The sequence below is a fragment of the Gymnoscopelus braueri genome (assembly GCF_963280865.1).
Source record: "Gymnoscopelus braueri genome assembly, chromosome: 17".
NCBI lineage: Eukaryota > Metazoa > Chordata > Actinopteri > Myctophiformes > Myctophidae > Gymnoscopelus > Gymnoscopelus braueri.
The window spans coordinates 2,726,299-2,741,726 of NC_137617.1; the positions used below are offsets into that span (position 1 = coordinate 2,726,299).

At 39.8% G+C, this 15,428-nt stretch overlaps 1 protein-coding gene across 1 annotated transcript; it reads left to right on the forward strand.

The window, feature by feature from the left end:
- The first annotated feature begins 5,490 nt into the window (after positions 1–5,490).
- LOC308104771 (kelch-like protein 23) lies at positions 5,491–13,894 on the forward strand. The gene is made up of 6 exons (XM_080455292.1): positions 5,491–5,624; positions 11,088–11,177; positions 11,340–11,534; positions 12,838–12,972; positions 13,069–13,259; positions 13,555–13,894. Exons 2-5 carry the CDS (start codon positions 11,121–11,123, stop codon positions 13,162–13,164), a joined length of 483 nt encoding a protein of 160 aa, XP_080311418.1. The 5' UTR covers positions 5,491–5,624; positions 11,088–11,120; the 3' UTR covers positions 13,165–13,259; positions 13,555–13,894.
- The last annotated feature ends 1,534 nt before the right edge of the window (positions 13,895–15,428 follow it).

Consider the following 15,428-nt stretch of genomic DNA (forward strand, 5'->3'; position numbering starts at 1 on the left):
CATACGCACGCGTGCGGGGACACCTCCCCTACAACGCCACACTCTCGGATAAGCCCGAGAGGTGTAAAAAAAAGTGTGGCGGACCGTCCAGTGAGGTCAGAGGTCAGAAAAGTGCCGTTTTCAGACAACAGTGGACACTGGACAGGCACCGGTGGACACTGCCGACACTTCTGACATACGCACGCGTGCGGGGACACCTCCCCTACAACGCCACACTCTCGGATAAGCCCGAGATGTGTAAAGAAAAGTGTGGCGGACCGTCCAGTGAGGTCAGAGGTCAGAAAGGTGCAGTTTTCAGACAACGGTGGACACTGGACCGGCGCCGGCGGACACTGCCGACACTTCTGACATACGCACGCGTGCGGGGACACCTCCCCTACAACGCCAGACTCTCGGATAAGCCCGAGAGGTGTAAAGAAAAGTGTGGCGGACCGTCCAGTGAGGTCAGAGGTCAGAAAAGTGCCGTTTTCAGACAACAGTGGACACTGGACAGGCACCGGTGGACACTGCCGACACTTCTGACATACGCACGCGTGCGGGGACACCTCCCCTACAACGCCACACTCTCGGATAAGCCCGAGAGGTGTAAAGAAAAGTGTGGCGGACCGTCCAGTGAGGTCAGAGGTCAGAAAAGTGCAGTTTTCAGACAACGGTGGACACTGGACCGGCGCCGGCGGACACTGCCGACACTTCTGACATACGCACGCGTGCGGGGACACCTCCCCTACAACGCCAGACTCTCGGATAAGCCCGAGAGGTGTAAAGAAAAGTGTGGCGGACCGTCCAGTGAGGTCAGAGGTCAGAAAAGTGCAGTTTTCAGACAACGGTGGACACTGGACCGGCGCCGGCGGACACTGCCGACACTTCTGACATACGCACGCGTGCGGGGACACCTCCCCTACAACGCCAGACTCTCGGATAAGCCCGAGAGGTGTAAAGAAAAGTGTGGCGGACCGTCCAGTGAGGTCAGAGGTCAGAAAAGTGCAGTTTTCAGACAACGGTGGACACTGGACCGGCGCCAGCGGACACTGCCGACACTTCTGACATACGCACGCGTGCGGGGACACCTCCCCTACAACGCCAGACTCTCGGATAAGCCCGAGAGGTGTAAAGAAAAGTGTGGCGGACCGTCCAGTGAGGTCAGAGGTCAGAAAAGTGCAGTTTTCAGACAACGGTGGACACTGGACCGGCGCCGGTCTCCACACATTTGGTAGAGAGAGAGAGAGAGAGAGAGAGAGAGAGAGAGAGAGAGAGAGAGAGAGAGAGAGAGAGAGAGAGAGAGAGAGAGAGAGAGAGAGAGAGAGAGAGAGAGAGATGCCACAATAAGGTGTCAACGAGGTGGTCAGCAGTGTAAATGGCTCTTACAATTTAAATAAGGCTACAATGACCAATTACAGATACACTTCATCCACCTGAAAGGTGCGAATAGTTGCTAAGCTACTATACTTTTTGGGAGGGATGTTCAGCAATAAAAATGACCCAAAAAATGACAGTATCAGTATGCTCAGGTTTAAAAACGTGACAGTGCTTACAGACAAATTATATGCTTGGCTTGATTAATAAGCTAAATTGAAAAAAAATTATATACATAATATAAAACTATATATACATTGGGGGTGGTTAATAAGGAATAATACAAATGAATATTTGATGGGGCGCTGGGTCCGCGGAAGTTTACAAAATTGTGGAGGGGGTCCTTTGGTCCTATAAGGATGGAGACCATTGAGACACGTGATATAGGTATGTGTAAATATGTAGATAATTTGTTTACTTGATTGATCTCCTTTCCCCCTTGCACCCCCTTCTTTTTCTTCCCTTTATTTTTTTCTATGGAAATAATATGATGGGAACTATGCAAAAAAACAAATTTCACCCACTTTTTAAACCTGTGATGTGACAATAAAGCTGATTATCACGTACCTGAGATAAGATATAATGTCATGTAAGCAGAGACAAACAGTTCACACAAATTCCCATTGCAAATGAAAGAGGTGCCTCTTTTTCCAGTGTACAGATTGTCTATCAGTGATATATATTAATGTATTCGGCTGTTTGCTTGCTTACAACAATAATATCTATCTCTTCCTATGACATAGCTGTCCTGTGGTTGCAAAACAAACCACACTAGACCCCAGGGTTCTCACAGACATTACTAATTTACCCTCAGAAAAGAAAACAATTATGTATAACAAAACATTTTAAAACATAAAATAAAGACAAAAACAAACCATATATATCTGGATACCCTCTGAACCTGCTTATTTTCTTTGGTTACCAACTTTTCATTTTATTTTTTAAAAAGCTTTTCAGAGGGGAGAGACATTACATCACATCACTATGTATGGGCAAACAGTTCACACAACATCACACACTATCATAAAAAAGCATATATTTTCAGTACATTGTACATAGATCAGTCAGTGATCATTAATGTATTCATGTACTCTATAGTTTGCCTGCTAGAAATAGGGACATTCTCTTCCTCTGATCTGGTGGTCATGTGATTGTAAAACAACCCAGGCCGCTTCTTAACCCCTTCACCAGACCCCCGGGTTCGCATAGGCATTAAAGGAAAGGAAAACCCACGATGTATATATAACACAATATTTTTTAAATAATACAATTAAATGAAATGAAAACCAAAACAAATCATAATTATGTTGTTGGATACCCTCTAATTCTGCTTATGGAAAAAAAAACTGGGGGAAAAAGAAAAGAAAGTAAAAACAAACATGCTTGAACCTCCTTATTGAACATTCAATTTAAAATGTTCATTCTCTGATACCGATATACAGGTGTTCAACCTGGAGTACAGATTTAACCTTCAGGGCCGCTGTAAGTAATGTTTAACACTGGCATTCTCTATCTCAAGGGTCCCCATCCTTATAGGACCAAAGGGGCCCCCTCCACAATTTTGTAAACTTCCGCGGACCCAGCGCCCCATCAAATATTCATTTGTATTCTTCCTTATTAACCACCCCCAATGTATATATAGTTTTACGGTCTTTATACTTGCATATAATCAAGTTGAAGTAACTGATTACATATTTTTTCATTATTAACCCACATTGAATGCTATTTGAGTTTACTGTCTTTATTCTTGCATGATGGGGATATCTGATATTGTTGTCCTGTAATCTGTTTTTTTCTTTCTTTTTTCAATTTAGCTTATTAATCAAGCCAAGCATATAATTTGTCTGTAAGCACTGTCACGTTTTTAAACCTGAGCATACTGATAATGTCATTTTTTTTGGTCATTTTTATTGCTGAACATCCCTCCCAAAAAGTATAGTAGCAACTATTCGCACCTTTCAGGTGGATGAAGTGTATCTGTAACTGGTCATTGTAGCCTTATTTAAATTGTAAGAGCCATTTACACTGCTGACCACCTCGTTGACACCTTATTGTGGCAACTTCTCTCTCTCTCTCTCTCTCTCTCTCTCTCTCTCTCTCTCTCTCTCTCCTCTCTCTCTCCTCCTCTCTCTCTCTCTCTCTCTCTCTCTCTCTCTCTCTCTCTCTCTCTCTCTCTCTCTCTCTCTCTCTCCTCTCTCTCTCTCTCTCTACCAAATGTGTGAAGAAAAAAAACATTAACAAGTAAGTAGGCTATCATTTTAGTGAGGGAGGAAATCGCGGGGGGGTCCTCGGGGGGGTCCGCGAAAAAAACAACAACTATCTAATCTAAAGTAAACATCACATCCCTCAAGTCATTCTCATTCACATATGCCATAACTTTTACTACAAATCGATTATAATAGGCCTACTTTATGTACAGATAAAAACACTAGTGATATTCAGTGGGATTTAAAAATGGCGGAGCTGGCTTCAGTTTTACAGACAGACCAAAGTAATCCAGAGCCAGGGATTACCCAATCAGCAAATAGGTCCCGCCCTATGGTCCCGCCCCGTTCCTGTTGATTGACAGACGGCGATGTCAAACCATGATTGGGTAAATGGAAGCCATTCTTTTGAAAAGACAGCATGAAATAAAAACCCATTTAATAAATACCTAAATAAATAAATAAAAAGCACAATTAAATGAAAAACACTAAAAAATAAATAAATGTATTTATTTATTTATTTGCATTTATTATTTATATCATGATGTTTTTTATATATTTCATTGTGGTATTTGTTATAACATTTTTGGACCAATGTACCTTATGAAATAGCTAAAAGTGGCAACATGTAATATATATAGGTTGACATTAAAAGTCACAATGAAATAAATATAAAACGCAATAAAATAAAAAACATTACTTAATTGTATTTTTTTTTTATTTGATTGTATTTTTATTTATATCATTGTGTTTTTTATCTAATTCATTGTGGATTTTATTAATTTCATTGCGATATTTATTTTTTAATTTTTGAAAAACATTACTTAATTGTATTTTTTATTTATTTAATTGTATTTTTATTTATATCATTGTGTTTTTTATCTAATTCATTGTGGATTTTATTAATTTCATTGCGATATTTATTTTTTAATTTTTGGACCAATGGACTTGATTAAATAGCTAAAAGTGGCATCATGTAATATATATAGGTTGACATTAAAAGTTACAATGAAATAAATAAGAACCACAAAGAAATAAATAGAAAACCCAATGATATATAAAAAAATACACAATAAATAAATACATTTATTTATTTAATTGTATTTTGTATTTATTTAATTGTATTTTGTATTTATATCATTGTGTTTATTATTTATTTCATTGTGGTATTTATTATTTAATTTTTGGACCTATGGACTTCCATAGGATTAGGATTCATTCAAGAGTCAGGGGCTTCTCTGCGTGCAGGCCACAAGATACAGTAGGCGGGCTCTAGACCAGATCCACCCGGAGTGGGCGTGGCCTGCTGGACAAATCGCGTGGTACCAAAACCAGTGTTGCCATGTCCACTTATTATAAGCAGCTTTGGGCTTGTTTCTTTTTTTTTAAGTAAAACAAAAAGAAAAGTTAAATATTGGTAGTTGCAGGTTGCTGTTTTTTGGGGCTTGTTTCTTAAGTGTAATTGCTTATTTATTTTTTAAACCAGTGGTTCTCAAATATTTTCATGAAAGTGTTTTGTGCCAGGAATGATTTGTGTTGTATTGGCATTGGCTTCTGAATTGAGTACAAAGGACCCAGATGGAATTCCTCTCTTGGGTTTCAAATCCTCGTAGCAGACCTTGTATTGAACTGCACTTTCCTGTGCTTTTTTCTTTTGCAAACTGCTAAAAAGTAATCAATCAATCAATTCAACCAGAATGTTTAAAACATATTCCAAATATTCCACATTTTATTTAAAGAGTTTTTGAAAATAGACGATCTTCAAGTGTGAGCTTGTAGATCTGCTATTTTCAAATAGCCGCGCTCATCTGACCTAAATTGCTTCTTTGGGGCTTGTTTTCCTAGACCCATGGTTGCTTGTTTCTCTCACACTATATGGCAACGTTGACCAAAACGTGTTGCAGGAAGCTACTGCTAGTGTCTTCATTGTTTACATTCGGCTGGAAACAACCACAACTTGTTTTATTAGAGTATATACAGCATACAGTCTTCATTCGTTGTAGTATACGACCTACTGACTTATTCAACAACAATAGGCGTCATTTTCAGGACGCTTCCAAAAGCTGGGTAAGATCAGATGTAATTTGTATCAATTTGTATTATGCTGTTCTAGCTGTAGAATACAACTCTCATAGACGTATTTATGATTCTGACGTTTTCAATCTACGAGAGTTGTAGGGTTCACCCCCCATGGACACAGGGACTGAAAATAAAGGTGCTTACCCCAACACCCCAAATGTTAACTCTCGCTACGGGGTAGTAGTTTAATGTAATAATCCATATCTTTCAATAAAGAAGAGTTTTAATGCCGTCTGTGGCCGAACGCCATTTTTTCACCCTCGTTTACTTCCTGTTTACATTGAGTGTAATTCCGGGTTTCAACAGATGGGCGTCACTACCGCCCATTGGGAACCTCCGACAGAATCGGCCACAGACGGCATTAAAACACTTCTTTATTGAAAGATATGGATTATTAAATTAAACTACTACCCCGTAGCGAGAGTTAACATTTGGGGCGTGGGGGTAAGCGTCTTTATTTTCAATTTGTACATGTTTGGAGTGTCTACGGGGTATAGTGCTGAAAGTCCCTGTATCCATGGGGGGTGAACCCTACAACTCTCGTAGATTGAAAACGTCAGAATCATAAATACGTCTACGAGAGTTGCATTCTACAGCTAATGCTGTTCATTAGCTCTGTTAGGAGCGGATGCTGTTCCCATGGACTGAACATTCCACCACTGTGCGAGGTCTCCATCTTTAGTAAAAAATAAACAAAAGTATTTCGCTACTCATCGAAACAAAGGCTGTTTTGTGTTGTTGAAATACTACTCTCCACGGTGGGAAACGTCTCAGGACCACCTTCTCTGTATGATACACTTTTTGGGCAGACGGAAATTACAGATCTGGTCAAATTTATATTGACCAGATCTGTAGAGGGCGCAGTGGAGTAAATAATATAATGTCCATCTGGCGGACATATTTTTTTTATATATTTTCTGCCCAAATCTGAAAACTGGGCACTAGGAAGAGTGCGGGCACTTAGGTGCACTCACTGCCTGTGAGATTGAATACTTTATTAACAATGCTAGATGCGTAATGTGTGTCTTGTATGTACAGAAGAAATAAATGTTTCAGTGGTTGTTCCATTCATGCTCATTCTTTCAATGTATTTGCATATAAACGCTGCGATCAAACCTACCTGCTAATGGCCACTTATTACCTGGCATTGGATAGCTCTATCACCTGTGAATGAGCACATTATCATCATTAAAGGTGTGCTTTCTATTGTTTTGTGTGGATCGAACAATCCTTGATGGTGGCTCATTTGCAATTGCTTGGTCTATAGTTCACCCTACACACTGTAATGGCTACTGTCTGCTTAAGAAATCCACTCCACACAATTTGTGGGAGGGAAATAGCAAATCTTCAAGCTCACAACAATCTACAAGCTCACAACGCCTGCATAAAGACAGCATTTCCACTGTTTTGTCTACTTCTATCAGACTGGCAGTTATCAAGATGTCTGTGTGACCACATGACCTCGTTGTGTTGTGTTTGGGGGTTTAAAGAACAGTGGGTTAAATATAACTTACCAACAACAAAACAGCGTGCTATGTAAAGTTAATTCAGGTGCCCAGTCCTAATTTAGGTGCCTAGTGTTCCTGGTGCCCAGATTTCCCCAGTTCCCACTATTCTCCACCCCAAAGTGCCCACTCTTCCAGGTGCCCACATTTTCCTAGTGCCCACTCTTCCTAGTGCCTAGTTATCCCGGTGCCCACCTTTCCCTGGTGCCCAGTCTTCCCAAAACTAAGAAACATAGACTTTTGTTTTGAGTCGTGGTAATTAACACCTTGCAGATTATGAAAAGTATAATTTGCTACCTACAATTTGCCCAGAGTCCGGAGATGTGCCACTCTAGGATCACGATAGGGTAAGTCGGGAGGGGGGGCTCAGCCTTCATCAGGGGGGAGCTTTAACTCTGGCCCATAGCATTAGGAGTTCCTAACACTATGGACCAGAGTTAGGGGGGCTTGAGACTCTGTTAGCCGCTCCCTGGCGCCGCCCATAGGATTATGTAGTAGGCATGAGTGTGTAAATTTCAATATCGGTGGTATATTAATAACCAAAAATGTAGTGTGAGGACTTCTCAATATCTTAACACATTGGGTGCCAAAAACGTATACGTTTTTGCAAATACACCCTCTGAGTGCCAAAAACGTATATATACGTTTTTGGAAAAGAATATGGAAAAAAAAGTTTTTTTCTCAGCTCCTGCGTACTTTTTTTTTTTACAATGTATTTTTGACTATTTTCAACTGGCTGCAACTATGGAACGGATTACCGAATGTTTTTAATTTTTTCCCCCGATTGTACGAGACCTCTATGTGTGTAATGAGGGGATCACCGTGAGGACGGTGATCACTGAAAATATTTTGTGACTACTTGAAAAAGGTTCAAAAATGGTAAAAAATCCCGGCACTCAACGTATAATATTTTAATAAACCTCTGGCACCCCAAGTGTTAAGGATAATCAAATTAATAACCATAAATTGGAATTATGAGTATTTAAAATTAAGAGTCAAAAATTTAACGAGGCACCATGAAAATCAACTTATGACTAAACACAAGCTTAATTTGTATTTAACCTTAACTTTAAACCACCAATAAAATAATGAAAAAAATAATAAAATCAAATATTTTATTTCAATAAATCTACAAGATCTGAAGGGGAAAACGTTCTTGTCTCGGCAGAGCCTTTTTAAGATGTGTGTCAACATATGTCAATGTTCTATAAGGAATAATAATTCAACTTGAGCAATGACCAAACTAGATTTGATATTAAAAATATATGAATTTATTCAATCAAACCTAAGCTAGGCATGCAACATTTAATAAAAAGGAAAATCTCAACATTAAACGTAATAAAGGTTTTTGCTGGATTCAGATGGAAGCTAAACCTAACTTTAAATCCTGTAAGAAAACAACAGTTAAAATGAAATAAGAATGATATGCCATGAGCAGCTGAATTGATCTTATTCAGGAGTTGTTCCTGTGTTTACCGCACATCACAGTTGTCATGTGATGTGTTTGATTTCCAATGATGAACGTTGTCTGTTGTGGCAACGTGTAGTTGTAGATCCGTCCTATTGTCTCACTCAGTCCTCTGAGGAGCCAGTTGTGGCAGAATGCTGCCCACGTGATGTACCTATGGTCAGGCAAGAGCAGCGTCGAGCAGGGTTGCCGATACGACAGCCAGTAGAGAAGAGAAGCAGCGGAGACGCAAAGTAGTCAGGTCAGGGTCAGATCGTCTGGGGGACCCCAAGCTGTTGCGTCTGGCTTGTGGGAGAATCAGGCCTTCCAGTCACAGAGGTGCGGTGTGAAGAGCTTTGTCGGCATATTCTTCTTCGCAGTCCCTTGCTTCCTCGCAGAGAGGGGGCTTCCGAAGAAGTTGTCAAAGCTTGGGAGCTTTTGAGTAGTCTGAGTAGGGGGGGTCACACACAGCGTTTATATACGTTGCGTGTTGACAGTAACATGAGGCTGTTGCAACACACGTGTCGTTGTTTTGAAGCAAAGTGGTCCAGAGAGATGTCCATCTTGGGAAGATGAAGTCATGCACTCGTGCATTGCTCATGGCTTAAATTACACATATTCTGCAAATGTCGTGTTTATTTTATTTACACCGTTATTATAAACCATTGAATCTAGTGCAGTAAACTACGATGAATATGATGCAAATAGTATATGTCATAATTACAATCAAAATCATGATTAATGAATTGGAATGATTACATGAATGAAACATTCAAACATTATGACATGAGTGGTGACATGAGTGGTTACTTGTCAATAAGTCAGAGTGTTATCTGTGGGATGATAACAATCCAATAAAGGGAAACAGTATTATAATCCAATAATCCTTATCCATTCAGGATTCTGAGTCTGTAGGGTCCAGTGAGTCTGATTTGGAGACAAACATCTGAAAATAGAATGTAGCAAGTTTTGGGTTGCACTTCAAAGTGAGTCAAACCTTGCGTTGCGATGCAAGATGCAACTGTCATCTGTATCCATGGTCCAGTTCTGTGGGACATTCCTGAGGGTCAATAGGTCAGATTGTGCAGCATGGGCTCCTATGTCATGTGGATTGAGCCATCAGTGTCAGACAGTTAGAAATACTTGCTGTGTCCATTTGTTCATCCAATATTATAAGTGTGGAAACTGTATAAACAGTAATTGTGCTTCTTTATAGCCCGATAGTTACTACATTTACATTGTTTCTATCATTTATATGTGTGTTGTGAGCGCTATAGTTTATTGGATTGAGACTGATATAAGAATGGAAAAGGAAGAACAAGTGAGTTGTGTTTTGCCTGGAGGGAGCAATAGATGATGTGGAAGGAAGGAATGGTGGAACAAAGACAAATAGGGATGTTAACAATTCATCTATAATTGAGCTGCCGTTAAGAATTTACTCTGATTTAATTTATCAATTTATCAATTATTTTAAACCTTTTTTTGTTTTGGGCTAGTGAATGTTACAGGTATGGTGTGTGTGGTATCAAATGTGAGCTTACCATAATCATAGTAATCCTTAGTTAATCATATTGCATCATATTCAAGGGCTTTTGTAGAGAAATGAGACAGACTCCATAGAGTAGTGCAGAGGGGAGGTGTCTGTGTCCAGCTGATACTCGTTGACGCTCGTTAATGTTATATACATCAAGGCAATTATGTTTCTGCACTAATTTTCCTTTTAGTCCTAAAAAACACTGCTTATCAAATAAGGTTATCAACTATTAATTAATTAATGAATCGATAATTTGCAACACATGAAGACCAGAGTTTGATATTAGACCAACACTCAACCTCTGATTGAATCCATTTCCTCCTACTGATGCTGCTTAGATATTGGTTAGAAAATACTACTACTGTACTACTAATACTGGATGATATTTTAGGAATATAATCGGTATCCAGAGTGATCCACCTTGGTGGTCACCACATTTATGTAGCACTTTGAGAGATTAGTTTCAAATGTAAAGTGCAATATAAATAAAACAAATCATTATTATTATATACAATTTAGGCATTTAGGAAACACTCTTAGAAAATAACTTGGTACCAAGGACGTGTGGCATGTTATTTTATGCCACAATACACATACATTTGAGTTTACATAGGAAGCATAATGGTGCCTACTAGTCATTCACACTCAGGGAAAAGATTCCTAATACTCAAACTGCTCCAGTGGCAGTAGAGACTGGCTGTACTGGGAAGCTCTGTTACAAATGCCTGTCAACTGGGCAGCTCCCAGTTGTGAATGCTTGTTAACTGAACAGTGTGTAGCCAGGAGTCAGACATTGCTGGGAAAAAAAAACTTGATATGCTCATCAAATCTCCCCTTAAATAAAGCTTCAGTGTATCAACATAATAAGCTAACAAGTCAACTTCTACCCTCTCAGAGTTAAATGAACAGTGAGGATTTAACTGTGTAACCACATGTAACAGTAATGTTGTGTGTTCTCTCTGCAGACGTGACCCACTCCACCACACCTCACCTCAGCCATGGATGCTGCCTGCCAGAGAGAATCACCACAGGTTGCCAAGAGAACGAGACTGGATGTGAGTGCGCGTGCGTGCGCGTGCAAACAGCTGTTGGTGAACGGCATTGTTGTTTTCAAGCTGTTGTGTGACACATGAAGCACAGCAACATTATTCACAGATGAATAGTTGTTTATCTGTCTGATTATAAATCTCCCTCTGGATGTTGTCGTTGAACTTCAGGAGGACAGCACCAGTGTACCTTTATCCTCACTGAAGACTGAGAAGTTTGAGAAACCTGACCATCCCTACAAGGTGTTAGAGGGCCTTAACAGGCTGCGGCTCAACAGTGTCTTGTGTGATGTGATACTGTGCTGTGAGGGACAGGAGTTCCCCTGCCATCGTTCTGTACTGGCCTCCTTTAGCTCTTACTTTGAGGTAAATGCACACCTTTATTGACCTGCTGTTGTTAACAGAATTACTTTTACATTTTGCCTTGGCTTTCACGTCAACCGACCACCATGCTCTAATTAATTAATTAGTGTGGTTGCCCGAATGGGCAACCAGACTATAGTACTCTACTGACTTTATTCTAGATAAACTTTATTTCAGGCTGCTACTCCTCACACAGTTTTTCCCAATTTCGTGCCATATGTCAAAATGACCGGCTTCATCGGGAATCGTGCGCTTGTACTTTGCTAAGAGATTGGTTACATAGTTTAATTGATATTGATTTATTAGTGCATTAAATGTCCCCATCCACTTTAATGGGAAAATGAAAAAACAAAAATTCAAGTATTTTTTTCTCAAAACCCGTAAGCGCTAGAGTTACAAGACTTTAAGGGGAGGTTCATAATATTGTTTGAAATTATTGAAATAAAAATTATATCATTGGGCCTCATGGTGGCGCTATAACAGCCCCCTTTACGTTTTGGCCTATAACTCTTGAACCGTAGGTCGTAGAATAAAAATCTTTTTTAAAAAACTTTTTTCCCCTCGATTCCTTGGGTCATGACTTAACTCCCCATATAGGCCACGCCCATTTGCGTCAGGATAAATTTTCCGCCATTTTGAATTTTCTTCAAAACACACTTTTAGCTCCTCCTCCCACATATTTCCTCCAAATTTCACAAAGATCGGTACACATGATCTCTGGACCCATGCGATAATCTGGAGCGAAACAGAATTTTGATAGTCCATACCGTTCGTCCGTAAATGGCTTCCAAAGTTAGAGGGAGGGGCCCGTTTTACAAAAAAGGCCACAAATCACGAACGAAATGTCCAGTCAATCCCAAATTTGAATCACATGTCAAGGGTGGTTTACTCAACAAATCCCCAAAAGCATTTCCACTTTGATCCATAGGGGGCGCCACAACTGCGCAAAACGTAACCGTTGGATGCAAAAACATGATTTTTGGGGGGATCACTCCTCTCAAAATGAAAAGCAGGTGATCTCAGGAGTTACAGGACGATGTCATTGGCCCGCTATATTTGTGGGAGAGGCCTATTTATTTAGTGGGAGGGGCCTATTTCTTCAAATCAAAACGCCATGTATCACGAACGCAGGATCCAATCAGCACCAAATTCGAATGGCACGTCGCGAGGCCTCCGACGGTATTCCTCCAAGCATATTCCTCGAGTCCCGACGACAGCGACCCGCGACCGGCGTCGGCGCAACCACACTTTGCAATTTCCCAGAATTGCGACGCGTCTAGTTAATTATGTTTTCCAACCTGCACAGGCCATGTTTACATCTGGTATGAAGGAGTCCACACAGGAAAGGGTGACCATGAGTGGAGTGGAACCTCAGATGATTGGTTTGTTGGTGAACTATGCCTACACTTCAGAGGTGTCCATCTGTACTGCAAATGTGCAGGTAATGTAGTATCATCATAAACCTTATTCATTGTCCCTATATCTGTCCTACATAACATCAGTACTTAATAAAGATGTTTTTGTTCTTCTGGTCTAGGCCCTGCTAGCTGCATCAGACTTGTTGGATGTCACGGCTGTTCGAGAGGCCTGCTGTGACTACATGATGCGCCACATAGATGTACATACTGTGTAGAGATTTACTGCTGTGCTGACGACCACTCCTGTGAAATGCTGAAGAAACGCAGCATGGATCACATTCTGGAAAACTTCAGCGTTATTTATCGGCAGGTCAGTGATGAGAGATCATACTCTAACAAAGATGTTTGTATGTTGTTGGCTTTTTCTCCTATTACTTTTTTTAATAAATTACTACTATTACTCAACCTGTCACTGACCCAGGCGTGTGTAAAAACATTTAATCATTGGATGTACTGTATATTAATAAGCTACAGTTACATGTCCATTTCACTAAACAAACAATCCAGTGATCACTTCAGACGAGAAAGAATTACTTCAGTAGGAAGTATGGGAACAGTCTTCATCATCTATCATCTAAAGTACTGTATTTCTTTCCTACCAATAGGAGAAGTTCCTCTCTCTCTCTGTGGAAAGAGTGACAGAGCTTCTTGCCAGTGACCATCTCAATGTGCCCAAAGAGGACATGGTGTTTGAGGCCGCCATGTTGTGGTTAGACAAGTGTCCTACCCACAGGCTGAGCTTTGAAAAGGTCAGTCCTTTCTTGTCTCTCTTGTCTCTTCCTATCAGGCAGAAACCAACTCCAGACGCTTTTGCATATTTGTTTCCATAAATCAGTGCTATTGAACACCCTTTTCGTCTGTGTGTTGGTACAAAAAATATTGAACCAATGAAAAGTATTAAAAAGTGCTTCTGACAAAACTCCATTGGATCCTCAAACTTTCTGCTAAACCAACCAAAGGGTGTGGAGTTAGCTGGTTTTGCTGACTCCAGGCTCCACCCCCTTTTGACCTCCAACCTCATTGTGAGCTTGGAGGTCCATTCAGCTGTTCTTATCAATGATGAACCTCCTAACACCTCCTAACTTTTTTTTTCTCCTGAAAAATTTACATTTTGGAGTTTCTGCCCAACAGCAGAGATATGGTGCTTGCTGGTAATATGCATGATAAATAAGTGGTCCAAACTTGTAAACACACACTACATGTATTGTTGGCAGACGAGGGTTATTAGCTTGTTCAAAATTACCTTGATTACCATATTTCCCAAAATGTATGAAAATAAACTTTAAAATTACAGAAAACATGGTTTTAATATTCAAATTTATTTCAAAATGCAGGTAAATACTGTCCCTGGTTGTTCCAGGTACGATTCCAGGCCATGCCAGCAATGTGTCCCTGTGCAAGACTCTTAACCCGTTATTGCTCCCCGAACGCCATAGAATACTCAATGCAGAGGACACATCGTATGTGCAAATACACAGTGACACAAAATACCCACATAAAATAAGAGGGTGTGAACTATTAGTGCAACTCCAAACACTGCAACAAGAACAGCCTGAAGCTTCTAGTCTTATAATATCCATGAAGCTGTAAACATTTGACTCCTTTTTGACTGTAAGAACAACAGTCTATTGTCCATGAAAGAACAGTATTGTCCATGAGGCTGTAAACCTTCAACTGTATGCACAATAGTGCATCGGTGGTAGCTATCTGTGTGTTATCACTCCTTTTATAACCACAAGCCAAAACACAGTTTTCAAAATCCGAATGAAGCATTCTACTTCAAACTGATGGTTCTCTCTTATTATTGACCCTCTCTCTCTGAAAAATGGTTGGGATAAAGCTCAGACTATATATTGTCCAGAAAGGTTGTTAAAATTTGCATATCTAGAATATTCTTCTATTACAGGTAGTGACAACATAGTGACTATATGTGACATAAGATGTACTTTGGTTTTAATGAAAGATGGAACACAAAGGGTTCCTTTGTAAATTACCTATAGATTTAAAACCATGTTAGATTCTAAGGAAATGTATTATGAAATTCAATAAACAGAATATAGTGCAATGGGTAAGAAAATATCCAAAATGGCCACTAAACACACGCCTGGCAATTTTTTACTTTTAATCCGCTTGTCTTAGAATACCTCTGTTTAATACCTCTTTTTTAGGGTTTTCATATGTAGAATCCATTCCTGATGTTATTTTTTTAATATCAGGTCAATCATGTCAAAGGTCAGGTCAAGGTTAAAATTGACCTCTGGGAGAACAACAAGTGGAAACAACTTGATGAACATTCATGGTTCACTATTCATGATTTTGTTTTGTGAAAAGTGTCATTAACATGTCACAAGAACTGGTATTCATAATAACATGAATGTAAAATGATATAATCTAATGTCAAATATGTATCTTTTGCAACTACATCTGTATTCTCCAACCCACATCCTGTTCTACCTCATCCTTACAAGTATCCTCCTTA

Bases quoted from the DNA above. Each gene is read 5' to 3' on its own strand.
- LOC308104771 (XM_080455292.1), top strand. From the start codon at position 11,121: ATGGATGCTGCCTGCCAGAGAGAATCACCACAGGTTGCCAAGAGAACG. The intron at 11,535-12,837 runs GTAAATGCACAC...CAACCTGCACAG, and splicing joins CCTTTAGCTCTTACTTTGAG to GCCATGTTTACATCTGGTAT. The intron at 12,973-13,068 runs GTAATGTAGTAT...CTTCTGGTCTAG, and splicing joins TCTGTACTGCAAATGTGCAG to GCCCTGCTAGCTGCATCAGA.